This window comes from Microtus oregoni, unplaced genomic scaffold (assembly GCF_018167655.1).
Source record: "Microtus oregoni isolate MIOR12 unplaced genomic scaffold, Mior012 000069F_ref0000032, whole genome shotgun sequence".
NCBI lineage: Eukaryota > Metazoa > Chordata > Mammalia > Rodentia > Cricetidae > Microtus > Microtus oregoni.
In genome coordinates this window covers 3,913,583-3,938,804 of record NW_024543976.1, presented here as the reverse complement: position 1 = coordinate 3,938,804, position 25,222 = coordinate 3,913,583, and the positions used below count along the sequence as shown (strand labels likewise).

Genomic DNA, 25,222 nt, shown 5'->3' with positions numbered 1-25,222 from the left:
ACACAGACACACACACACACACACACAGACACACACACACACACACACAATTAGAATAAATGGTTTTAGTGGAGATGCCTCCAAAATCATCTGCTTCTGGTCCACTGAGGGCCTATGTTGTGGTTGCTTGCTATTTATTATGGTATAACTATAGGTCGACTCCAGGCACGGGGGCTGGAGTGTTTGTGAAGAGTTCCCTGGCTGAGAACTCAGTGGTAGTTAATAGAATAGAGTCAACTTGGACTTTGACTCATCTCAGAGACAGACCTCTGGGCCTGTTGGTGAGGGATTATTGTCTTTCTTTTCTTTTCTTTTTTTTTAAATGATTTTTCCAGACAGGGTTTCTCTGTAGCTTTGGAGCCTATCCTGGAACTTGCTCTGTAGACCGGGCTGGTTTCAAACTCACAGAGATTCACCTGCTTCTCCCTCCCGAGTGCTGGGACTAAAGGCATGCGCCACCACCACCCAGCAAGTATTGTGATCAGATTAACTGAAGTGGAAAGTGCAACCCTAACTGTGGGCAGCATAATTTCCATGGGCCCAAGTTCCAGACAGTATAAAAGGGAGACAGCAAACAGAGTGTTTCCTTTTGTTCCTCATGGCTTGCTGTAATGTGATCGGCTGCTTGTGTTCCCACCAGCACACCTTCCGGGACAGGGTAGACTGTACCTCCTCAATCTGGGAGCCAAGATAAGCCTTTCTCCACCAAGTTGTATTTGTCAGGTATTTGAATATAGTAATGAGAAAAGTGACTAACCCACTAAAAAAGAGGGTGCTGGTAGATTTAGAGACATCTGTCTCGGAGGTAGATGAGGCCCAGGTACTGGCTTCCCTGGACGAAGGTAAGTATTGCATAGCTGAACTGACTGAAATGAATCTGAACATGCCCGGCCCTGAACAGTTCAGGCGCTCAGCCATGTCCACCGAGAATGACACAGAAAACCCCTGAGCTGCTGCTGTCTCCCAGCTTGTTCTAATTAATCCTCAACTGCTAATACAAGTGGAGCATGACTGGCTTAATCTTAATTCCTTTACCCTTCACCCGTTTGCGCCAACTTCGCTGACCTTCTGCCACTGTCTATTCATTTAATCTCACTCTCTCCTGAGGGAAATCCCGATATGCAGGGCATCCCACCAGGAATACGAGCGGTAGGGAAAATTCTGCCGCCTCGGTTCTAGAAACAGTCAAGGGATTGGCTGTGCGGCGGAATCGCCCTTCTCAGAACAGCACACACAGGACATATTTGGGCTGGCTCATGTCCCATGGACGGGGAAGTCAGGAAATTTACCATGGTGTCAGAGACAGAAAGGTGGATTCTCCTGACTCTAGACAATCCAGCCTCTGTCTCCCCTTTCTGGCCAAAGCCCTGTCAGGCTGCCTTCGGGATTGGGAGTCAGGGTGTGTGCACCTCTGAGGTCTGCAGTTTTCAGCTAAGCCCTTAGGATCTGTATTATTCCATTAACTTCTCTTGTGCTGCTGTGACCAAATTACCCGACAGAAACTACAGAAGGAGGCCATTGGGATGGCTCAGGAGCAACTCGAGTGTGATCCCCAGAAGCCATGTAAAGGTGGGAAGAGAAATTACTCCACAAGCTCTCCTCTGATTGCCACCTGAGCACTGGTTCCTCACTATAAACATCATGCCTCTCCCATAATAACAATAAATAATGTTTTTACTTGAAGGAAAGAAAGATTGCTTTGGCTCATGGTTTGGGGCTAGGAGTCCAGCATGGGGAAGGTGTGAAGGGACAGGGCAGTTCATATGGAGGTCATGGAGCAGGGAATGGTGATGTCCCAGGTTGACTTTCCCTACTCCACGGCTTACTCTAGCTGGCCCACCAGCCTATGGGATGGTGCCACCGACCTGTAAGCCCACTTCAGCGATCCTCTCTGGAAGGTCCCTCATAGACACGCCCACAGGTTTGCTTCACTAGTCTCCTAGGAACTTCTCCACCTAAACAAGATGTCAGTCAGAATTACAGTTAGGGACTCCGCAATGGGGAGCTTTAGTCTTAGCCACTTGGTACAGGCCTGACATGTAGTGGCACTTTCATAGAGTTCTGGGATGTGGATGGCCTCTGAAATGGCCATGTAAATCTGGGCAGTGGTGGCGCACACCTTTAATCCCAGCAATTGGGAGGCAGAGGCAGGAGGATCTCTGTGCCTTCGAGGCCAACCTGGTCTACAAGAGCTAGTTCCAGGGCAGACAACAAAGCGACAAAGAAAAATCCTGTCTCAGAAAACAAAAACAAACAAACAAAAAAGAAATGGTCACGTAAACTGTAATCAGCTTGTTATGAAAGGTGAAAACATCAGCACCTGTGGGAGGCTGAAGCAGAAGGACTGGAGAGTTCAAGGTGGGCGTGGAATATAGGGGGAGACTGTGCCCAAATAAATAAAAGACTGGGTGGGAGTGGGGGCTGAAAATAACAAAGCCTTTGGTCCAATGAGTGGACCCCAGTGTAACTTCACAGGGGTTTATGTGAGCAGGGCAGCTCCCAAGCTGTGTTAACTTTGAGTTGCGAATCCCCTTTCTGTGAGGTGGGCTGTTGGTCCCTCTCTCTTAGGCTGCTGGGAGAATGAAGATGAAAGGATGAGATGGAGTGCCCTGTGCAACGCCCACTGGCATCTTCATGGTTATGCCCCTAACTCCCTCATGGTTCCCATTTAAGTTTCCACCTTGGGCTTCGCTGCCCTGAAGTGTTTGTCCTCCGTGGCCCTTGCTGGGCGGTCTCTCAGGCCTTCTTCTTTTGATGCTGGAGGTGTACATGGTCACCTCAAGTTGTTCTGCCCTTGCCAAAGGGGAACAGATGAACAGCAGGGGCTCTGAGATGCTCCCCCGTCCTTGTGGTCATTTGCTTGTCTTTGCCTTCTCTTAGGATGAGCATTTCTGTAACTTTGTGGATGAACTCACGGAGTATCAGACCAAGAACATCCTGGCTTCCCCCATCATGAATGGGAAGGACGTGGTAGCCGTAATCATGGCTGTGAATAAAATAGACGGACCCCACTTCACTAAGAGAGACGAAGAGGTAAGACTGCTTGAGATACTGTTGAGGACACCATGCTAGCCCATTCCTCCTGCTCATGGAATTCCCTAACCTTGCCATTTGGTTTGGCTTTAGTTCCCCCATATATATATCAGGAGGACAAGCCAAGTATGTCAGCCCATGTCTGTAATTCCGGTATTGAGAAGCTGAGGCAGGAGTATTGTCACAATTTGGTGGTGCACAACTATAATTATAATTGTATAGCCTGGGCTGTATAATGGGTTTTAGGGCATTGCATGCTATATATTAGGCAGACCCTGTCTCAAAAACTAAAAGAGAGAGGGGTCGGGGTCCAGATGCTAATCTCTGAGGGAGGCAGGGGAATATGTCTGTCCAGACATTGGATTTTGGAGTTAGGAATGAGAGGTATTTGTTCTGGATCTTCCAGAATCTTCTTGTTTTATTTGGACAAATAACTTGTCTTCTCTGAATCTGTTTTTTTTTTTTTATTTGTAAAGTGTCAGTGATTTCACAGTATCAACCTCAGAGTGGCTTGTAATGATTGGGTACCATACACCAGTGACTTAACATTGGGCCACCAAGTTCAATAAATACTAGCTATTTTCATTAATACACTCTCAATAAATCAGCAAGCATGGTGAGTTTCCATTCGTGCAGCCACTCATGGTTCAGCTGTGCAAATTGCTTCTGTGCAAGTGTTAACGATGGTCAGACATTTGCTGGTGGCGGAAGCGGCCAGAGGAAGGATTTCTCTGTCTCATCTGCTGTTTGAATCTGTAGATTCTTCTCAAGTACCTCAACTTCGTGAATCTGATCATGAAGGTGTACCATTTGAGTTACCTGCACAGCTGTGAGACTCGGCGTGGTCAGGTGAGCAGCCTGAGTATGCCCTTCTACTGGTGTGCAGGTACTGTGAATCCAAGCTGTGCCTAGTGGGAGTGCCCTGTATTAGGAGGTGGCGGAGGCGTGTAAAGTTGTATCCTAGAGCGGTTGTGCTTGGATTTGAATGTTTGCCCACTAATGAGCTGGAGGACCTTAAGCTAGTTGCTAAGCATCTCTGATAATGCGGATACGTAAGATGGGAGTGGTGGTGCAAGCTTGTCACTCCAGCACTCTGGAGGCAGAGGCAGGAGGATCAGGAATGTGGAGATCAGACTGGGCTAGTTAAGACCTTGCTGAAACGAACAAACAAAGCAAAACAAAACATGGGAATAATTATATATCATTCTCAAAAGAGCGTTATCAAAATAAATAAGAGGACATGTGTAGGGTACTTCAACTGTTTATTATTATTTTATTGTATGGTTTTTGCACTGTTGGGGATTGAACTCAAGACCTGTATTACTGACCTGCATCCTTAAACCCTGTGCTTAATATATATTATTAATAACACATGAGATAAAATAAATGGAAAAAGTTGGATCCAATGCCTCAGTTTTTCCACCTATAAAATGGGGCGAATGAGCCTATTTCTCTAGGCTATTGTGAGAGTTAAATGGAGTAAACTAGAAAGCCTTGCAGAATTGTTATTTTCTAAGAAACTTTCAACAACTCTGATCATCCTTTTTCAAATGTCTGCAGATACTACTGTGGTCTGGGAGCAAGGTCTTTGAAGAGCTCACGGATATAGAGAGACAGTTCCACAAAGCCCTGTACACAGTCCGTGCTTTCCTCAACTGTGACAGATACTCCATAGGCCTCTTAGACATGACCAAACAGAAGGTAAGACAGTTTCAAGGACACCGGATTCACCTAGCACAGGCCACAGCCTGGGTGAGTCTTCAAGGCTGTGGAAGATTTTACCGAGCTAGGGAGACAGCTCGGTTAGTAATGTGCTTGCCTCAGAGCTACGAGGACCTGAGTTTGACTCCCAGAACTGAAGGAAGAGGAGCAGGCCATACATAGCACAGGTGTCGCGGTAAGAGGACAACTTTTGGAAATCAGCTCTCTCCTTCCATCGAAGATACTGGGGGATTGAACTCAGGTCATCAGGCTCTCGTGGCAAGTGCTTTTACCCTGGAGCCATCCTGCTGATGGCTTTGCAAGTGTGGACCAGGATCCTCTTCTGCCTCACAGACATCTCCTGCTGTCTCACAGACGTCCCCTGCTGTCTCACAGACGTCCCCTGCTGTCTCACAGACGTCCCCTGCTGTCTCACAGACGTCCCCTGCTGTCCCACAGATGATGTCCCTGCTGTCTCACAGACAACGCCCCCTTCTGTCCCACAGATGATGTCCCCTGCTGTCTCACAGATGTCCTCTCCAACTTGGTGCTTTCTTTTTCTTAAAAGTGTGTTTAGGTGAATATAAATCAGAGTCATAGTATAGTCTAAGGAGTCAATTTTTTTTTCTTATGGCTAGTGACTTTTAAGAAGTCACTAGACTGTTTAAGAAGTCTTTTTCTAGCTTCCAAGATCAGAAAGGTATTTACTTATACCAATTTGTGTACGCTTTATTTTTATGGAATTTACATGTAGCTCTACAGTATACCAGAAAAACTTAATGTATACTATGATACATGATAAATATTACTATTTCACGTGGACACCCAACCTACCATTACCTCATCTGGAAAAGACCCGCCCTTCCCCATTGCTCTAACGAAAAGTCCACCTGTGGTCACAATCCCATTGAAAAGCCCATCTTTCCCTGGCTTGGTTTCTGGAATGTCTACTCTGTTACACTGGTTGATTTTCTATTATTCTACAGTGTCATAATGCCTTGATTTCAGTATGCGTGTACAATGTCTTGATGTTCACTTGTGAAAAGATCTCTGAATTTGGCATTTTACGTTAGAGTTCTTCACTATGTTTTATATCTCTTGTAGTTTCTCCCTGTATTTTCTACCCTTTCATAATTAGAGACTTCAAATTGAGTATTTCTTTTTCTCCTGCCATTCCTAGCAGCAACCAAGTCATTGCTTATCTTCTTCAGGAGATATTAAGTTCTTCTAGGGCAGTGGTTCTCAACCTTCCTAATGCTGTGACCCTTTAATACAGTTCCTCATGTTGTGGTGACCCCCAACCATAAAATTATTTCATTGCTACTTCATAACTGTAATTTTACTACTGTTATGAATCGTAATGTAAATATTTCTTTGGAGATAGAAGTTTGTCAGTGAGGTCGTGACCCAAAGGTTGAGAATCCATTTTCTAAGGTCTGTAATGTGTTGTATGCACCATAAACAAGTTGCAAACAGGACATGGGGCTCCGGTAGGTTCCCAGTTCACATGGTTACCCAGGCTGGAATTTCCTTCTGTTGTCAGAAGTCTAGCAAAAGAGTATGTCTGGACAGAAGGCCGAGGGTGTGGCATCTGAACTTTCTGTGAGCTCCCTTCTGTTTGTCTTCTGGGTGACATTAACATAAGCCAGCCATCAGGATGAGTGTGCTTAAAGGAACGAGACATAAAGGGTGGCCTCTACACACAGAAATGCAGGGATAACAGGTCACTGTTTGTCCCTAAGTGTTAACAGCTCAACGATCAGAGAGAGTCCTGCACAAGGAAAACCTCCTCTGGACTTTGATCTAACACAACCTTTGTATCTCCACATGCAAAGAACACCAGCAGACAAGCCACAGATGGAAGCCTAGGTAGCCCTAGTGGCTTCTTCTCCTAAGCCTTCTTTCTGGTTCTTTCTTTTCTCCCTTTTCCTTTCTTTCTTGAGATAAGGTCTCTTGGATCCTAGGCTAGTCTTGAACTTGAACTCCTGATCTTCCTGTCTCTACTCCTAAGTGCTGGGATTCCAGGCAAATGCTTTGACACTCATTTTATTCTGTGCTGGGGTTGGGGCACAGGGCTTTAGGCATGCTAGGTGTATTAGTTAGGATTTCTATTGCTGTGAAAGAACACTGTGACCATGGCAACTCTTATTAAAAGAAAACATTTAATTGGGGTGTCTTGCTTATAGTTTCAGAGGTTCAGTCCATTATCATCTTGGGGAGGGGGAGCATGGAGGCATGCAGGCAGGTATGGTGCTAGAGAAATAGCAGAGTGTCCTACATCTTGCAGGCAACAGGAAGTTGACTGAGACATCACTGGGCAGCATCCTGAGCATAGGAAACCTCCAAGCCTACCCCTGTAGTGACACATTTCCTCCAGCAAGGCCATATCCACTCCAACAAAGCCACACCTCCTTATAGAGCCACTCCCTATGAGATTATGGGGGCCGATTACATTCAGACTGCCACACCAGGCAAGTGTTCTACCAACCGAACTCCATCCCCCACCCACTTTTTCTATCTTCCTCCCATCCCCCACCCTCCTTTCTTTATCTTCCTTTTGTGTCTTAGACCATGGTAAAAAGAAAAACTCAAGATAAAGTAAGTTCAGTAACGGATGATTCATGAATCAGGTGGCCCCCAGACAGGTAGCCATCAAGAGCGCGGCTCTACATGGGCAGTGAACTCTTCTAGGGTAGATGGAATAAAGACAGCTTAATTGGCTACAGCCACACATTTGTCTGATGTAGGTGTAATCTGATCGGTTGGCTGTCTGTGACTGACTAAAATTTAATTTGTAATAGAAACACGTCTCTTCAGTTATTACTCCAGAGCTGGGGATGGAGCCTAGGGCCTTGCCCACGCTAATCAAATGCAGTGCCTGAGTGCCAGCCCAGCTCCTGCCCCAGCCTTTGTTAGTTATGGAGGGGTGTATGTTGGAGTGCCGGAGCCCAAGTACAAAGTCAGGCTAGGGAGCACTCCCTGTTTATTGTGTTTAATAGCTTTCAGGGGCTTTTGGATGTTTTCTCACAACAGTCAATAGCAACATTTCTGGAGTTGACGGTGGCATTGTGTGATTTATTTTGAGACCCCATGTTTCTCACCGCTGCTGTTGTCATGGCGCCTTTCTGATTGGCAGACACTACTGCAATGAGCTGCGGCCTCATTGCTCTATTAGGTCTCATCCAGATGCTTCGATTGTTTTCCATAGAGACTCTATTCTGTAAAAAAAAAGTATTTGTGTGTGTGTGTGTGTGTGTGTGGTTTGTGTATATTTCCGTGGGGGGGGGTATACACAAGCCACCATGTGCGGAGGCAGAGGACATCTCTGGGTGTCAAACCTCTCCTGCCAGGTTGACTGAGATAGGGTCTCTTTTTGTTTGTTATTGCATGAGACAGGCTGGAGAACTTCTGGGAATCTTCCTGCCTCCACTTCCCATTTTGCCCTAAGAGCACCGACATTATAGACATGCGCTACTGTGCCCTACTTTACCTGGGATCTCAGGATCTGAACTTGCGTCCTGACACTAGCAGGCAAGAGCTTTTACCTACTGAGCCATTTCCTCAGCCCCAAAACCTCTTTTCCCCATCTAGTGTCCTACAACACTGGGGACACCCCACTCATCACCTATATTTCGGCTTATTAGACACATCCTGTTTATCAGTGTTTAACAAATAAGAATATTCTCTGACTTCATTCTTCCAGGCAAGCTCAGGTTTCAGTGATTGTTCCACATTCAAACTTCAGTGGTAGGCAGCTCATATAGGCTTCTCTTTATAAGAACATGTGATTTTTGTTTTATTTTACTCCTAGGAATTTTTTGATGTGTGGCCAGTTCTGATGGGGGAGGCTCCAGCCTACTCAGGTCCCAGGACTCCAGATGGAAGGGTGAGTCGCTTCGTGGTCTTTTCCATAGGCAAGGCTTGGTGGGTTCTGCTGAAGGACACTCGTTCGTCATTTGTCTCTATCGTCACTCTGTCGTCTCTCCTGTGCAATGGTGGTAATTCTTCACACCTTTCTGACCCTGTCACTTACAAATGTTTAATATCTTGTGGGAGTGTCGAGGGGACCCAGAGGAGCAGATGAGGTAGGAGTCGATCCCCACATTCAGCAGACAAGAATGAGTCCAGAGATGTCACGCAGTTGGCTCAAGGATCTTCCCAGCAGGAAGTTAGAAGCAGTTTGGAGCTCAAAAGAGGCTTCAAATCTAATCCAGAATGTTCAAATTGGTAGCCAAAGCACAGTCCCAACTACTTGATACACTCGTTAGCTGCCTGCATTTAAGTTCTTGTTTGTTTGAACTTAAAAAAAAAAAAAAACTGAACTGGTGGACAATGATAGTCAAATTTTTCCATAAAGGGTTCTCAGTTTTTGAAAAGATTGGAGATCAGTCAGATGGGACCTTTAAGCCTGCAGGATAGATTTGACTGGAGCTATGTCACGGCTGCATCTTTAGGAAGCTGCATGAGCTACCTAGTCAGCCACCGTTCACACTCCTGGCTGGGTGCCCCTGTTTGCCCCCCGACCCCTCCGTAATTCAGGGTCACAGGGTATCATGTAAGCAGGTTATACCTGCAAAGGCTGTGGTTGCTCGGGAGAGGGACAGGAAGTGGTGGCTCTGACAGCGTTCCTTTCAGGTGGTGGCTGGGTAGTGTGTGCCTTCTAGGACACTGCAAAGAAACACAAGAGAAGCCCACAGAAACCCACAGATATACCAAACAATGGCCTCGGCAAAGACTAGTCAGCCTTGTATTGTTGTTCATCTAAGAATGGGAAACAATGGGCTGGAGAGATGACTCAGCGATTAAGAGCACTGGCTGCTCTTCCAGAGGTCCTGAGTTCCCAGCACCTGTATTGCAGTTCACAACTGCCTGTAACTCCAGTCTCAGGGGATTTGACACCTTCACATAGAGTATATACAGGAAAACATGAGAGCACACCAGATACAGTCTCTTTATGTAGTTCTGAATGTTCTGGGACTCTCCGTGTAGACCAGGCTGATATTGAACTTGCAGAGATTTGTCTCTGCCTCTCAAGTGCTATGATTAAAGACATAGGACTATATCTGGCTCAAAACATTTTTCTTTAATAAATGTGGGTACAGTGGGAGACTCCTGAGTTCTGACACTAGCTAGTTGTGTGGGCTTGGGACATTTCCAGAAACCCCCTTCCTATTCTGTCATCCTGGGGCAAGCCAACCTGTTCATAGGACTTAGGTCACTGGTGCTAATCTCCCACCGACGGGCAGTAGGCATTCTAGTATCAAACCAGAACTGGCGAGTTGCATCTCGTTGTCTGTCGGGCGCTGTACCTGAGCTGTTTTGTTGCTGTGGTACTATAGTTTGAACCCAGGGCCCCATATATACCAGACAGATGTTTTTACCATTTCCTCAGCCCTTTTTGTAATTTTTAAAAATCACCTTTATTTTTGAGACAGATTGCATGGGCTGGCCTTGAACTCCCCATTTACCCTAGGAGGTGCCTGAATTTGCAATGCTCTTGCTTCAGACTCCCAAGCAGCTGAAATTACAGACTTGCACCAGCCTGCCTGGCTATCACTTATTCTTTTTAATATGTCTATGAACAAGTTATTTTTATTTTTTCCCACTGGACACTTGAGGAGATCTGGAAAGGCCGAATCATTTGTACAGATTAAAAACCTGGGTGCTTTTCTCTCAGATGACTGCCATCACAAACATGCCTTCTTGTGGTCTCCTTTGCCTTCCAGTGTGACTCATGCTGCATTGGCTGGATTCAAACGTACTTAAAAAATACGGTGTTTGACTTTAACTACTCCTCCCTCCATCCTAGGTCCAAAGCCCACTAACAGCCAGCTGTATTTCATTTCATCTCCTTCAGAAAGTAAAACGTCTGGTATATGTCTAAAGTATGAAAAACGTACAGGCTCATTAGGCCTCGTGGAAAAAACCAAAACATATCGCTGGTCTTCAAACTGCCATACTTCCAGGTCTCACGATTTGGTTACCAATGTACTGGTGACTCTTTCAAAGACCCCGGTGTCACAGTGTCTGCTGCTCAGCAGAAGGTAACAAAGGTGCCCTTGATGGCTCTGGTTTGGTTTTCCAGAAACTGTGAATTCATACATGAGTGTGGCCTTGAAGGCCACACAGCAGCTACAGTGTGTAGAAAAAGCCCTCTTTTGCCTAACACACTGATTCTATTTTGCTGCTTTTTTTTTTCTGAAAGCAAATTGATTCTCCAGTAGGTTTCAGAAAAAGAAAAATAAATAAAAATCCAACACCCTAACCAAACTTGTTAGACATGCTAGGAACTTTTTGGAAGAGCCTCATGGCAACTGCGCTTGGCACAACACTGTCAGCCACGCTGGCATTAGCAGTGGCCACATGTTCACCTTCTAGATCCCACAACAGCCGCGTTTCTCAGCTGGAATGTTTGAGAACTATTTCTTGTCTTTTTTTTTTTAAGACAAGGTCCAGGCTAGCCCAGAACTTACTATGTAGCCCAGGCTGGCCTTAAACTTGTAGTGACCCTCCTGCCTCTGTTTCCTGATTTCTGGGATTATAGATGTGACTACTGTCTGGCTCAGAGTCTCTCAGTATAGTTCAGGTGAGTCCGGAACTCGCAGTCCTCCTGCCTCAGCCTCTGAAAATGTTAAGATTAGCGGCATGAGCCACTAAGCCCAGTCAGTGCTTTCCAGTAGCTCAGCTTACAACGGGTTTGTAGGGATGTAACCCACACTGTGCACGGAAGAGATGCGGGCTCTATCTGTTCAACCACTTTCCCAGGGATAGCTGCCATCAGGTGTGGCCTGTTCAAAGTTCTTCCGCTTTGTAGGGAATAATATCTTCAGGCTGTGCCTCGCCCTGAGTGATTCCTCATTATAAAACAGCCGTTGGTTCCCTTTCGAGCACAAATACTGATTAAGAATGGTTTGGTCTGTCATTTGTGCAAGCAAACAGCCACCATCTGTCCAGCACCAACCACGAGGCATACTGATAACTCATTTATGCGAAGAAAGTATGACTCCCTCTGAATGTATCATATTAAATAAGGAACATATGGATATATGTATCAAAACTATATCAGAATCCATGTCACACGTGTTTTTGATCCCAACACTCCGGAGACAAAGGCAGAGGCAGAGAACTACCCTGGTTTACCTAGTGAGTTCCAGGCTATCCAAATCTACATAGTGAGACTCTGTCTCAAAAAGTCAAAAAAAAAAAACACACAAACAAAAACAAAAACAAAACTGCATCAGAAAAACCAGACCTGTGAGCCTACCGAACACATGAGACTATTGAATGAATGAATGATGCCCGCTGAACACTTGTGACTATTGAATGAATGAATGATGCAGCTCTGTACTTGGATCATAGAAAATAAGGGGCACCTAATGCTGGAGACTGCAGCATTCTCCAATCCTTTCAGACCAGCCCAGGCATGAGTCATGGACCAATAAGTACCGAGCTCTCAACTCTTCTATAGCATGCTACACACACACACACACACACACACACACACACACACACACCACTATGTGAAGTGTAATACACAACCTGAGAGCTAATATTTGTATCTAAGATCAGATTGAAAAAAAAAAACAGGACTACCAAAAGCATAAATGCCAAGTGAAATCAATAGTAATTGGTGAGCTTAAGCCATTGAAATTAACATCATGTGAACTTGTTATTCAATAAATTCTGACATTGTAGAAGGACATAGACATGTCAATCTATGCTTCTGACATAACTTGCTCACAGAGTAGGTTTGGTGTTGTTGTAAGGTCTTTTAACGTAATGAGGGTGAGATCTGTGGACGTGACAGGCATCCTTGAGAACTTGTCTATAGCATGCATTTCTGTACGTGGAGATGCTGAGTCAGAGAATATGTGCACTTTGGTCCTAGAGACATCCTGCTAACTCACTACCTGCAACTGAAGCTCATAGGTAGGATAGGATATTAAGATCAATAAGATTTTTGTCACTGTGGCAAATACTGAGACAACTGAGGTTTATAGGATGGAAGATTCTCATGTACTCTGGGCCTGACAGAGCTCTTTGTAATTCCATTTCATTGACTGGTAGAGAGTGAGAGCCTTCTGTAGTTTTTCTTTGGGAGTCAGATTCAAGATCCAGATTCCTGAGCCAGGTGGTGGTGCATGCCTGTAATTCTAGCATTTGGTGCACACCTGTAATTCTAACATTTGATGTATGCCTGTAATTCTAGCATTTGGTGAATGCCTGTTATTCTAGCGTTTGGTGCATGCCTGTAATTCTAGCATTTGGTGCATGCCTATAATTCTAGCATCTGGTGCATGCCTATAATTCTAGCATTTTGGTGCATGCCTATAATTCTAGCATTTGAGAGATCGAGACAAGAAGATCAGAAAGTTAAGGTCAACCTTGGCTGCATATCAAGTTTGAGACTAGCTAGAAAACACTACATTAAATCTTGTCTCAAAAAAACTAGCCAACAGAGCTGGTAAGATGACTCAGCAGGCAACGGTACATGTCACAAAGATTGATGATCTGAGTTTGATCCCTCATCAAATTCAGGTCCCGCATCATGGGAAGAAAGAATCAAATCCTACAAGTTGTCCTCTGATCTCCCCACCTTTGCTATGATGTGTACACACGAGCACACACACACACACACACACACACACACACACACACAATGGGCTGGAGAGATGGCTCAGTGGTTATTTCCTATGCAACCGTGATGGGGAGGGTAGGCAGAAGGAAAAGAGAATCCTTTGGGCTTGCCTGTGGGGCCACCATGCCTCAAAGGCACATAAGATGGAAAGTGGTGGAGGAAGAAATCACTGAACAGCCTCGGCTGGCCTTCCCACACCCACAAAGGTTCACACACCTGCCAGGACAAATCTGTGCATGCACACACCCATGCACCCACCCACCCACACACAATCCAAACAAGTGAATTATCCAGACTCCTGTAACCACGCTGTTTTTACAAATGAAAAGAGATCTAATAGCTGAGGGAGAGGCTTGAGTGCAGAGTCAATGCTTCTTAATACACGCAGCTAAGTGTTTTAGTAACAACTAGTCTGCAGGCTGGCAACAGTCCAGTGGTCATTGTCTGAGTGGTACTGCAGCGGCATTTTATGCTTCTATCCCTAAATTACATAGTTAAATGGGTCTAGAAATAAAGGACCCAGACTCTGGTGCTGGCTCATTGCAATGTCTCACTATACAGTACTCCTTCTCCTGCATCTCAGCTCTCATCCATGAGATGGTTGCTAAACTGCCTATCACTCTTAGGCAAACAGAGGACCTGATAAGACAATAGGATTTTTCATGGAGAGCAAGAGGAATAGAGCCACCTGCCAGCTGGTCCTATGACCTCCTATGACCCTCTTTCAGGGTCATCTAAGGACAGTGAAGGCTGGAGAGCAACAGAGATAACCTTAGAGGGAGCTAGGGGCAAACTTGGAGCCCCTGAAAAACAAGGGCAGATGCAGTGAAGAACGGGGTATGGGTGCCATGTCTTAGGCACGGGTAAACTTTGTGTGCTCTCTTCCGTGTGTGTGTGTGTGTGTGTGTGTGTGTGTGTGTGTGTTTTGGAACAGAGAAGGAAGAATTAGGTTAGTTTCATGAGGGCACCTCTGTTGAAGCCCTGCTATAACTCAGTGTGTAATTTTCCTCTTTTGCCAGGAAATTAACTTTTACAAGGTCATTGACTACATCCTGCATGGCAAAGAAGACATCAAAGTAATCCCGTAAGTTTCATCTCCAGACATGAAAAACTTCAGGGATATTTCCAATACCTTAAGTCTGTGGGTCCTGACACCGAACTCTGAGCACACTCTGAACAGTCACGTTCTTGGTTGGAGGCAGAGAGAGCAGGGGGAGGGTGGTAAACAATGAGACTGAGAAAATGATAGAACCAGTCTCCCAAAGGGAAGAGCTGGATCAAAGGCAAGCATGCTGGGTTATATATCAGGAGTAGCCTGTGTTGACAAGCAGCCTCAGCACCACCTCCCCTCCACCCCCCAAAACAGATGATGGTCTCAAATTGAGTCTTTTCAACCACTTCTGTGGAGCCACTTCTGGGGTTCAATAAAAGGGAAGAGCAAAAATAAGAAGCTGGGAAAGAAAGTGACTCAGGCCCCAAGGAACACCACATCCAGAGAAGTGCAGGAAAGAAAAGATGCTACAGGTGCCTGTAGAGGACAATTTTAGAAGCAGAGAAGTCACAACCTCTTTTGGGATAAGTTGTTTTGGTCAGCAGAGTGTTCCAGAAAACTTATCTCCCAGAATCCCTTCCTGTACTAAGAGCCACGCCCAGAGCTCTTCCTGGAGACAGACTCACTTTCTTGCCTTAATTGTGGGCGCCATAAACTGCAGTCAGTGGGAGGATCACACTTCAGCTGCTGCCCCCTCCCTGCAGAGCCAGTAGAGACAACCGGAAACGCTGACTCAGTCTTAGTCACCAGGTCAAATCCTAAAATACTCCTCTGTCACCCAGAGAAGCAGTTCTCAGGTCTGTTTTTTGCTAGCTGAGGATGAGAAATAGTCTTACATTCCCCTCTTGCTGGGTTCTCTATTCCAGCACATTCCTGCTTGGATAAAAACTGGTTTTGGGGATGACGAGATGGCCCAATGGTTAAGAGCAATGGCTGCTCTTCTGGAGGACCTGGATTCAATTTACAGCACCCACATGGTGCACTTGTAACTCCACAGCTTCAAAGGGCACCAGACATTCACATGATGCACAGCCAGACATACTGAAAAAAACACCTGTGCACACAAAACAACTAGCTAAAGTAACAGTTCTTTGCCACCACCCCCTCTTTCTCCCTCCCTTTCTCTCGCTCCCTCATTTTCTCTTCTTTACTTTAAATACATTCTTACTATCCAAGACTGGCCTCCAATTTATAATCCTCCTGCCTGAGTGCTGGGACTACAGGTGTGAAACCTATGCCTAGGCCTGAGTTTTCCTGAGCACATTTTTTTTCCTCTTTCGATTTTCTAATGTGCAATCTTCAAACACGCTGCTCTCTAACCTCCTTTTCTTCTCCTTTTATTTTTTTATTTCTTTATCCTCTACCCTCTACCCTTTTTAAAAACAGGGTCACATGTAGTCTGGGCTTGCCTGGAACTTGCCATATAGCAGAAGCTGGCCTTCAGCTCCTGATTCTTCTGCCTTGATTCCCAAGTGCTCAGATTACTGGCAGGAGCCACCACTCCTAGCTTCCACCCCTTTTCCTACCTTCACACTATGAAACTCATGTGTGTCTTTTGCATTAGCACAACTCACAGCTTTCCTGGGTGTTTCTTTTCCCTTCCTTCCTTCCTTCCTTCCTTCCTTTCTTCCTTTCTTTTTTTCTCATGTGTGCATGCATATGTATACATACATGTCCACACAATGTGAATGTACACACATGTGTGCATATGTAGAGGCTAGAGGTCAATGTTGAGTATCTTCTTGCTCTCTCATTTGAACCCAGAGTCCACCAGCTTGCTCTGGGGATCTAGTCTCCACCTACCGCTGCAATCACCACTAGCCAGTGCTTGACCCACTGAGCCATCTCTCCAACCCCACCCCCATCCCCAGTGCTTTACTAACCCAATACACCTCACCAGGCTCAAATAACAGTCACCTTTCTTCTTCCACCTAACCCTCTCCTGTGTCGCCTGTTTTAGGTTTCTTGAAAACCTGCTGGTCTAGTGTAAACTTGTTCTCCTTTTCCAGTACCTACATTAAAACTGTAAATCCACTCTGAAAAGAAAAGGAAAGAGAGAAAGAGAGAAAGAAAGAAAGAAAGAAATCTTTTTCTAATACAAACCTTTGAGTCAGTCAGGATACACCTGACATCACTGTAGCAGCACAACCTTGAAGCCTATGGTACCAGCAACCACCCCACCACTTGCCCACTGCCAACTGGGGTGTGTGGTGGGGACCATTTTACAAGGATTGTCATCAGGTATGGCCCAAAGCTGACAAAACAGATACTGATTGCCTGAGTGGATAAGAAGACACCTGTCTCTGTGGACACCCATACATGTGGCACACAATTAAGCACATGTACACATAAATATAAAAAGTCTTAAAAGATAACATATTTATCTCCGCCATATTCTACTGATCACACAGGCCGGTCATGATTCACTGTGCATCATGTATGCTAAGTCAAAACCATGAGGAGGTGGAAATTCCTCAGCATACCTAAAACACTGGTTTATTATACAGTGTGGAAAAGGTCGTGGTGTGAAATGAGACGTTTACAACACAGATGCCTGCCTCATGTCAAGTCTACAAAGAAATCCGCATTACAGGAAAAGGAAGAGAAAGACGTGAGTAGGCAGCCCACAAAGGCAATCCATATATCAAACACGTTGTTATAAGGAAGACCACAGTGATGGCATTCTCAGACCCTACCAGTAGGCTATAATTCAAAAGTCTGAACACACTAGGTATTGGCAGGGGCATGGAACAAAGGAACTGTAACATACCACTGACAGGTGTAAAATTGGTACAATTACTTCATAAATTAAAAATATATCCATGTTACCACTCAACATTTCGGAGACATACACTCAATATTTCTGAGGTGTACAGAACTGAGTTAGTGGTGCTGTTTCATCTCATCTCAAACTGGGGAAGGAGCTAAGGGATGACTGGCAACGTGTGAATGGATAAATTGTGCTACTGTGGTGAGAAGGAAAGAAACAGGCCAATCGGGTTAGAGAGGAGAGGGAGCAGAGCCACGTGGGAAAACGCTGCAGAGAAGCAATGGAATCATACCACAGTGACAGTTCTTCAGGGCTAGGGCCACGGCTGAGGGGGGCTGGGGCTTCCAAAGTGCTGGCACTGCTGTTCTTGATCGGTGTGGGATTTCTGAAACGTTCACTTTCAGGGGTGTCTGTGTGTATGTGAACATGCACACGTGTGCACATTCTGAGGCCAGAGGACATCGAGTGTCCCTCTCTATCATATTCTCTATGATTCCCTTGAGGCTGTCTCTCTTGAACCTGGAGCTAGGCTGGAGGCTAGCAAGCCCCAGTCACGCTCCTGTCTCTACCCTTTCCCCACCACCAGTGCTATGGTAACAGATACATGCAGTCACACTCAGCTTGTTTGACATGGGTTCTGGGGAACAGAGCCCAGGTCCTCAGATACACTCCAGTTACCCTTGGAGTTATCTTTCTAGCCCCAAATTCACTTTCTCATGAGTGATGATGATTGGTATGTCTCTTTCTGGATCTATATATTCTTACTATATTTTTAATGTATATAGTCTTACTATAACCAAGCAAAAGTAATACGATCATGTATCTCCTCAAGGAAGGAGACACATTTGGAGAGAGACATTGCCAGGTTTTGTCTTTGTACCAATACACAGTAAAGAGGCTGTGATATCACTGGGTGATACATTTTATGGGACCACTGACATATATGTGGCCCACTGTTGGCTGAAGTGCTGTTATACAGCATGTAACTGTAAGTCTAGGAGCTGTAGTGTTGCTTCTCCTAGAAATAAGTATTAAAGTGTTAGCTTCATGCTCAGTCCATGGCAGGACTAAGCCTCTCCACGTCACGGGGGAAGAAGACAGAGCTTTTGCTCTGCAGTCACTAACAAGCAGTGGGTTGAGTGTTTGGATAGTTAAACTCACGGACAATCATGAAAATGTTCTATCCGTGGCCTTCTTTTCCATTTCTGGATGTGCAGTAGATGGCTGACCAGTCTTTGGGGCTGAGACAGCTGTTGTGAGTGGAAGTGGGGGACTGGGCCAGTGGGAAGCGGGAAGGCACAGCCCCAGACTTGAAAATCGCCATTTATTTGTCTTTGGCCTTCACAGGAACCCACCTGCTGACCACTGGGCTCTAGTGAGTGGTCTCCCCACCTACGTGGCCCAAAATGGCCTGGTAAGTGAGACAACTTGGAAGGGGGAGGAGTCTGAACGAGTAGGGCAGCAAGAAGACTTTGAATCAAGAGAGCGAGGGAAATGACGGTCCATGTGGCTCTTTTGAGCCAGAGTCTCTTGTTTTTCTAGTTTACTCAGCAGCTGCCCCACAGAGAAGAGCACATAATTGACATTTGGGGAAATGAGCAAATACAGAGAAATCGTTCTTACACAGAAAGGTGTACAGTGTCGCCGACAATAGAAACTGGTGCAAATACACCAGGGACAGCATCATGACAGGCTGGTCTACCCGGATCCCCAGATACCGAGAACCAAGCTCTTGCACCAGACTTAATTGCCATTCCCAGCCTTCCCCTCCTACCCACAAACACAGCAGAACACCTGTGTGTTACTTCCTGCCATGCCTGTGTGTCAAAATACTTGCCCCGGGACCTCATCCAACTTCCAAAATCACAGCCCAGTGACCTATTTCTTCTAACTAGGTCCCGCCCCCCAAGACCGCACCACCACGGAGAGAGTAGTGCTGAGACAGGGATGGGGCGTCTTGGAGTCAGGCAGCGCTGGAAACCATGGGTACAGGTTAAGGCTCCCAGGAAGAATGCATCTGTCACAAAACCCAGAGATGACAGGGTTTCTGGGGCAGGTGGACAAAGAGGATTCTGTGAAGATCAAACACGAGAGGTCAAAAATGTTTGGAGACCCAGGAGAGACAGTGCCAGGGTAACCAAGGAAGCAATGCAAGATATCACATGTGTGTAGCACAGGGATCTGACGAGAAAGAAGCAGGAGTCCCACCATAGCGTGAGGCCCTTGGCAGCCACAGTGAAAGCAGATTTGGTGGCAAAGTGGGGACAAAAGCCAATAAGAAAGCAACTGAGGGATGGTGGTCAATGAGCAGGTGGAAAATATAAGAGAAAGAAGGAGAATGCTTGCCTGGATAGTTGCTATGGTGATTGTGCCAGCTGGAGGGAGTTTAGCAAGGCTGTGGGAGAGATTGGAGCATGCCCTGGGTTTGGGGAAACAGTGCTGGGAGAGGGCAACAATGAGGAGGGAGGTAAGGATATCTGGTGGACATGGTCCTTGCAGAGGCTGGAAGGATGCTACAATGTATGTGCAGTGCTTGGAAAGGAACAGGGACAGCTATCCCTCTGAGACCAGGCAGCCTACCTCTCCAATGGGCAGTCATGGCCCATGTGGGAATGTTTTGAGAACTGAAAGACGGCATCCCTCCCTGGGGGGATTGCAGAAGTCAACCAGATGTCTTTGTGCAGTGTACACTACATAGCTGCACACGGGGCCCCATTGTCAGTGCTCCAGAGGGATCAGATTGACCTACTCTTCAAGAGAGAAATCTAGCAATATAGAATTGGAGTCAAAACACTTCCTGTTTCTTAGTCTGCTTTATAGCTCAAGGAAAGAATTCTTTCCTGTCAAACAAAACAGAATCTAACTGAGCCAGAGATGTTTAGAGTAGTTTTAAGAGACATAGGAAGGTTGGCTCCACATAGGTCAGCCAAGGCTATGTACTGAGATAGAATGCCCAAAGGAAAGCAGAACATAGCTGGAGGGATGGCTCAGTGGTTAGGAGCACTGACTGCTCTTCCAGAGGACCCGGGTTCAACTCCCAGCACCCACATGGCATTTAGCTACTGCGTGTGATTCCAAGATCTGACACCCTCACACAGACTTACATATAGGCAAAACAATAATGCATATACAATAAAAATAAGAAAGCAGAATACACATGCACACACACACAGAGGCATCTGAACATGTAAATACTTAACAAAAGAACCGCAGGATGGGGTACTATGCAGTTATTAATAATGACAGCTATACGCTTAGCTTTTTCTAAAGCCTAGAAATGCCTTGAGAATGTAACAGTTAAAAGGAAACTCTACCTGGTGACCTTTCCTATCTGGTACCCTCAATATCAGCCCTGAGCCATTTTGAATGTGTCCACCTGATGAGGACAGCGCCACCTTGGGCAAAGACATGTGTTCTGAATAGTGAGTGGGACTTGTAGGCTCTTGCTTGGCCGTGACCAGCTGCTTTATTCCCCTCCCGGCTTGCAGATTTGCAATATAATGAACGCACCGGCCGAGGACTTTTTTGCTTTCCAGGTAAGCTGTTTTTATTCGTTCTCTTAGCCAAGGGACTTTTTTCTTTCTTTCTCTGGAAAGAATGTTAGAATACACCAGGATTGACCAACTTTCTTGGGAAGGGAAGAAGGCGCCGATTGGTTATATCCCAAGGTCCCTTTCTGTTTCAAGACAATGCACATCCTTCATTCTCTGACCTCAGGACCAGGGCTTAGGCTCCTTACTCCCTGTCTGGGATGTGTCTGATCCTAACACTATGCCTGGCACTTGCCAGGCCTGACATCTTGGGGATGGGAACCATTGTTCCTGGCATAGCGAATCAATTCACTGTGTTTGTAAGCAGCTAAACCCACACAAGATCCGAGTCCTGTCCTCTCAGCTGAGCCAGGTCCTTGAGGTCCAGGCACCCGTGCAGCACGGAAGGGGTGGAGTCTGAAGCCCTGCCGTTCTCTTGCAGAAAGAGCCCCTGGATGAGTCTGGGTGGATGATTAAAAATGTGCTCTCCATGCCAATCGTCAACAAGAAGGAAGAGATCGTTGGCGTGGCCACGTTTTACAACCGCAAAGATGGGAAACCCTTTGACGACATGGACGAGACCCTCATGGAGGTGTGGGATGCTGGGTGACCCTTGCCTGGCGGGGTTCAGAGTCCACCAACTTCAGGCTTGGTCTCCAGAACTTCATGGTGGGACCCTAGTGTGTAACTAACTGCCTGACCACAAGGAGGTATGGGAGGCATAGTCCTGAGGAGACTCGAGAGCTACTTTCTCCTTGTCCATTCCTCACTGTCCCATAAGGTTAATGCACTTCACTTTTGGGGACAGTTTCAGGTTAACATGAGAACTCGTGAGAAAGCACAGAGCTCTTGGGTACTTCCTGCTGGCTGCACACGTTCGCTTTTGTGCCGTCATTTTTTTTTATAAACCTTTGTTTAAAATGCACTGACCTCCATTATTTTACCACTGCCTGCCTGCCCCACATAGCTTTGCAAACCCACTTTATAACTGAGAAAACAGAGGTCTCGATAGCCTCACCCCCAACCGGCCCCGGGACCCAGGTTGCCACTGCCTCTGATTCTTCCTTTCTGTGCAGTCTTTGACTCAGTTCTTGGGCTGGTCAGTCTTGAACCCTGACACCTACGAGTCCATGAACAGACTTGAAAACAGGAAGGACATCTTCCAGGACATCGTCAAATATCATGTGAAGTGTGACAACGAGGAAATCCAGAAGATCTTGGTGGGTAGCAGTCTTCACTTGTTCCACTCTGGTGGAGTAGGGCCGTGGAGCTGTGCCAGCCTGAGACCAGGTGTGAAGCCCAGGAGGCACAGACTGGCCTGATTGGGTTCATCCCGGTCTCTCCCACCTAGCACAGAGATGCAGCAGGCCTCAAAGCTGAATGGATGGATAGGTGGGCACCAGAGAGTAGCCATTAATGACTGCCTGAGGAGCAGTATCCCTTGCAGGGTCACCTCTCTCTTGGGGTCTGACCCTGGCTTACAGCGCTAGAAACCCCACTTTGCCCTTGACTCAAGACTGACTGGGCACTAGAGACAGGGGCACCCAATTTCAGCCCTTATTTTAAGCAGGACACTTTTATCTGGCAAACCTATGGCATCATCTCTCAGAGTCTCCCTTCTACAGGGCCACTCACTTAGAAGCCCTACACATGTTTAGTGAGCAGAGCAGTAAGTAGTTCAGAGAGAGTAGGAAGCCTTCCAATAATTACACCACTTTGTATTTAGGGATGGAGCAGAGGTTCAATGGTGCATTTCTTGCCTCGCATCATGAAGCCCTGGGTTTGATCCTGAGTGTTGTACAAACCAAGCTTAGTGGAGCACACTGTGATCATGGCACCTGAGACACGGAGGGTCAAGAGTTCAATGTCATCTTTGGTTGCATAGTGAGCTTGAAGCTAGCCTGAGCTGCAGAAAACCCTGTCAAAGCAAAATACAGTCCACACAGCAAATTCCCATGTATGGGTATGTTGGAGTCTTCACATGCATTAGCCCCATGGGGAGCAGGGAAGGATTGCTTACCTAGTGCAAAGATGAAGAAATGGAGGCTCCAAAGAGGGAGAGGACGTGGCCTCAAATCACCTAGTATGACAACAGTTCTCACTTAACCTTCATCAGGAAAATGAACTACTTTTCTTAATGGGTGGTTCGAGAGGTGGTGAGCACCCCACGGGGAGCGTATAGAAGTTCTCATGTATCAGGGGTGCTATTGTGAATGGTGAAATGGATATGCAAGGATCAGTGGTTTAGCATTCCTGGAGACGTTGGTATTAAATAAACCAAGATCCTACAAACAAATTGAGTTAGTCAAATGGCTTGGGATATGATATCCAGTTGAGATCCCACGGCCTTGGGTATATACATCACACACTGAAACATCCCAAACCAATGTTCTCAGAGATCTCCCTTCTCTTCCTTTCCTTTCCCTCCCCTCCTCTTCCCTCCCCTCCCTTCCCCTCCCCTGCCCTCCCTTCCCTTCCCCTCCCCTTCCTTTATCTTCCCTCCCCTTCCCTTCCTTTCCCTCTTTTGTTTTTTGAGACGCAAATAGTCCAGGCTAGCCAATCCTATCTCTGCCGCCCTGTGTGGGGTTGTGTTGCACTCTGGGTGTTTTTTCTTTTTTCTTTGCTTTCTTTAGAAAAGAAGACACGTAGCCCTGGCTGGGCCTAGACCTGTTCTGTACTCGAGAACGACCTTAAATTTCTGATCCTCTTGCCTCTACCTGAGATTACAGGTGTGTACAACCACGCCTAGGTTAGGCAGCAACCCGGGGCTTCACGTGTGCTGGGTAAACTCTCCACCACTTACCTATATCCCCAGTCCAAGGCCAGTTTCTAATCTTAGAAGAATGCTAAAGAAAAATCTTATTATCCCTTATCCATTAAAGGTCAATTCACAGAAGAAAACACCAAATTTAGATGAAATACCTCATGGTTTGCTTGACTCAGGCTGTAAGGCCAGCCAAATACTGGATACGTGGACCAGAGGACATGTAGCCTCAGCAACCCAGTTGGAAGCTGACAGATTTCACTCTGAATCAAGAAATCAGAAACAATTAACAGGGTTTCTTCATCTGGCACAAGGGAAATTAGACCCAGAGAGGGAAGGAGCTTGTTTCAGGTTGCACAGCAAATGAACGAACCAAGACTGTGGCCAAAACCCTGATTATTCCTAGTCGTTAGTAACAATAAAAATATAAACACCAATATTATTTTGTTAGTACTACAGTGTGACAATACTTTGCATACTTATATTAGTTGAACTTCTGTTTGTTCAGGGACAGTTTTATTGTATAGCCTGGGCTGGCCTGGATTTCTCTGTATAGCTTATGGTACCTTGACATCTAAGACTCCCCGGCCACAAGCCTCTGGGATTGTAGACATGTTCCACTGTGTCTGGCTAGTTCACATATTTTGTTTAAAAACAAGAACCAGGCATGGTGGAGCATGCCCGTAATCCCAACACTCAGGCAGCTGAGGTTGGAGGATGATGGAATGTTGCAGGCCATCAAATCTGAGCTAACCTGGGCTTCACAATGGGGCCCTGTCTTAAAACCAAAATCTTGGGGGTGTAGCTCAATGCTAAAGTGTTTGTATGGGCAAGGCCTGGGCTCCAATATTAAAAAAAAAAAGACTATACAATCAAATGATTAGTTATAGGCTTTTATTATCTCTATTTATTAGATGACAGAATTAAGGTTCAAAGGTACTCGGTAACACAGCTGCAAGGTGACAGCCTGAATTTGAATGTAGCTCTCCACGGCCCTGACACCCAGGACTCATTCGTCAATGATGCTAGCCAGCAGTCTCTGAATGGGTGTGGAAGAAGGGGAGAAGCAAATGTGGGATGTGGAGGTTTCCTTGGGTTCTTGAAGCAATAACCTACTGTGTCTTCTTTGCTGTTTGGGGCATGACAGAAAACCAGAGAGGTGTATGGGAAAGAGCCGTGGGAATGCGAGGAGGAGGAACTGGCTGAGATCCTGGTAAGCAGCTTGACCCTGGAGCAATAGGACTCGAGTATCCCTTCACCCTGCTTGGCTTCTCGGGGGGAGGGGCCCGGGAGCACACTATGCTCCTTAACCACTGGACTCCACTCCAATCCAGCAAGGAGAACTTCCAGATGCTGAGAAATATGAGATCAATAAGTTTCACTTCAGCGACCTGCCCCTCACGGAGCTTGAGCTGGTGAAGTGCGGCATACAGATGTACTACGAGCTCAGAGTGGTGGAGAAATTCCACATCCCGCAAGAGGTGAGGCCCACAGCTGCTCGCCCTTCTGCACTCTGCAGCCCCATCCTGTAGTCCAGCCTGGCCCTGAACTTGTGGCTGTTGGTCCTGCCTCAGCCTCCAGGGTGCTGGGACTCCAGGTGGGAGATACTATACCCAGATCACTGACCTTCTCTCCTTCCCTCCCCGCTTCCTGGCTTTAAAAAAAAAAAAAAAAAACCAGTTTGGTCTATAGAACATGTGGAAGGAGTATGTGCATTTGGGATTCAGAATATGTG

General features: G+C 46.2%; 1 protein-coding gene across 1 annotated transcript in view; it reads left to right on the top strand.

The window, feature by feature from the left end:
- Pde6a (phosphodiesterase 6A) overlaps positions 1 to 25,222 on the top strand; it is a 57,103-nt gene that overhangs the window by 5,544 nt on the left and 26,337 nt on the right. The window contains exons 2-12 of the mRNA XM_041641416.1: positions 2,881 to 3,033; positions 3,793 to 3,882; positions 4,594 to 4,734; positions 8,546 to 8,620; positions 14,392 to 14,456; positions 18,541 to 18,607; positions 20,682 to 20,729; positions 21,166 to 21,315; positions 21,800 to 21,943; positions 24,635 to 24,700; positions 24,822 to 24,968. Of these exons, the coding sequence (XP_041497350.1) occupies positions 2,881 to 3,033; positions 3,793 to 3,882; positions 4,594 to 4,734; positions 8,546 to 8,620; positions 14,392 to 14,456; positions 18,541 to 18,607; positions 20,682 to 20,729; positions 21,166 to 21,315; positions 21,800 to 21,943; positions 24,635 to 24,700; positions 24,822 to 24,968 (1,146 nt within the window). The remainder of the gene's footprint in view (positions 1 to 2,880; positions 3,034 to 3,792; positions 3,883 to 4,593; positions 4,735 to 8,545; positions 8,621 to 14,391; positions 14,457 to 18,540; positions 18,608 to 20,681; positions 20,730 to 21,165; positions 21,316 to 21,799; positions 21,944 to 24,634; positions 24,701 to 24,821; positions 24,969 to 25,222) is intronic.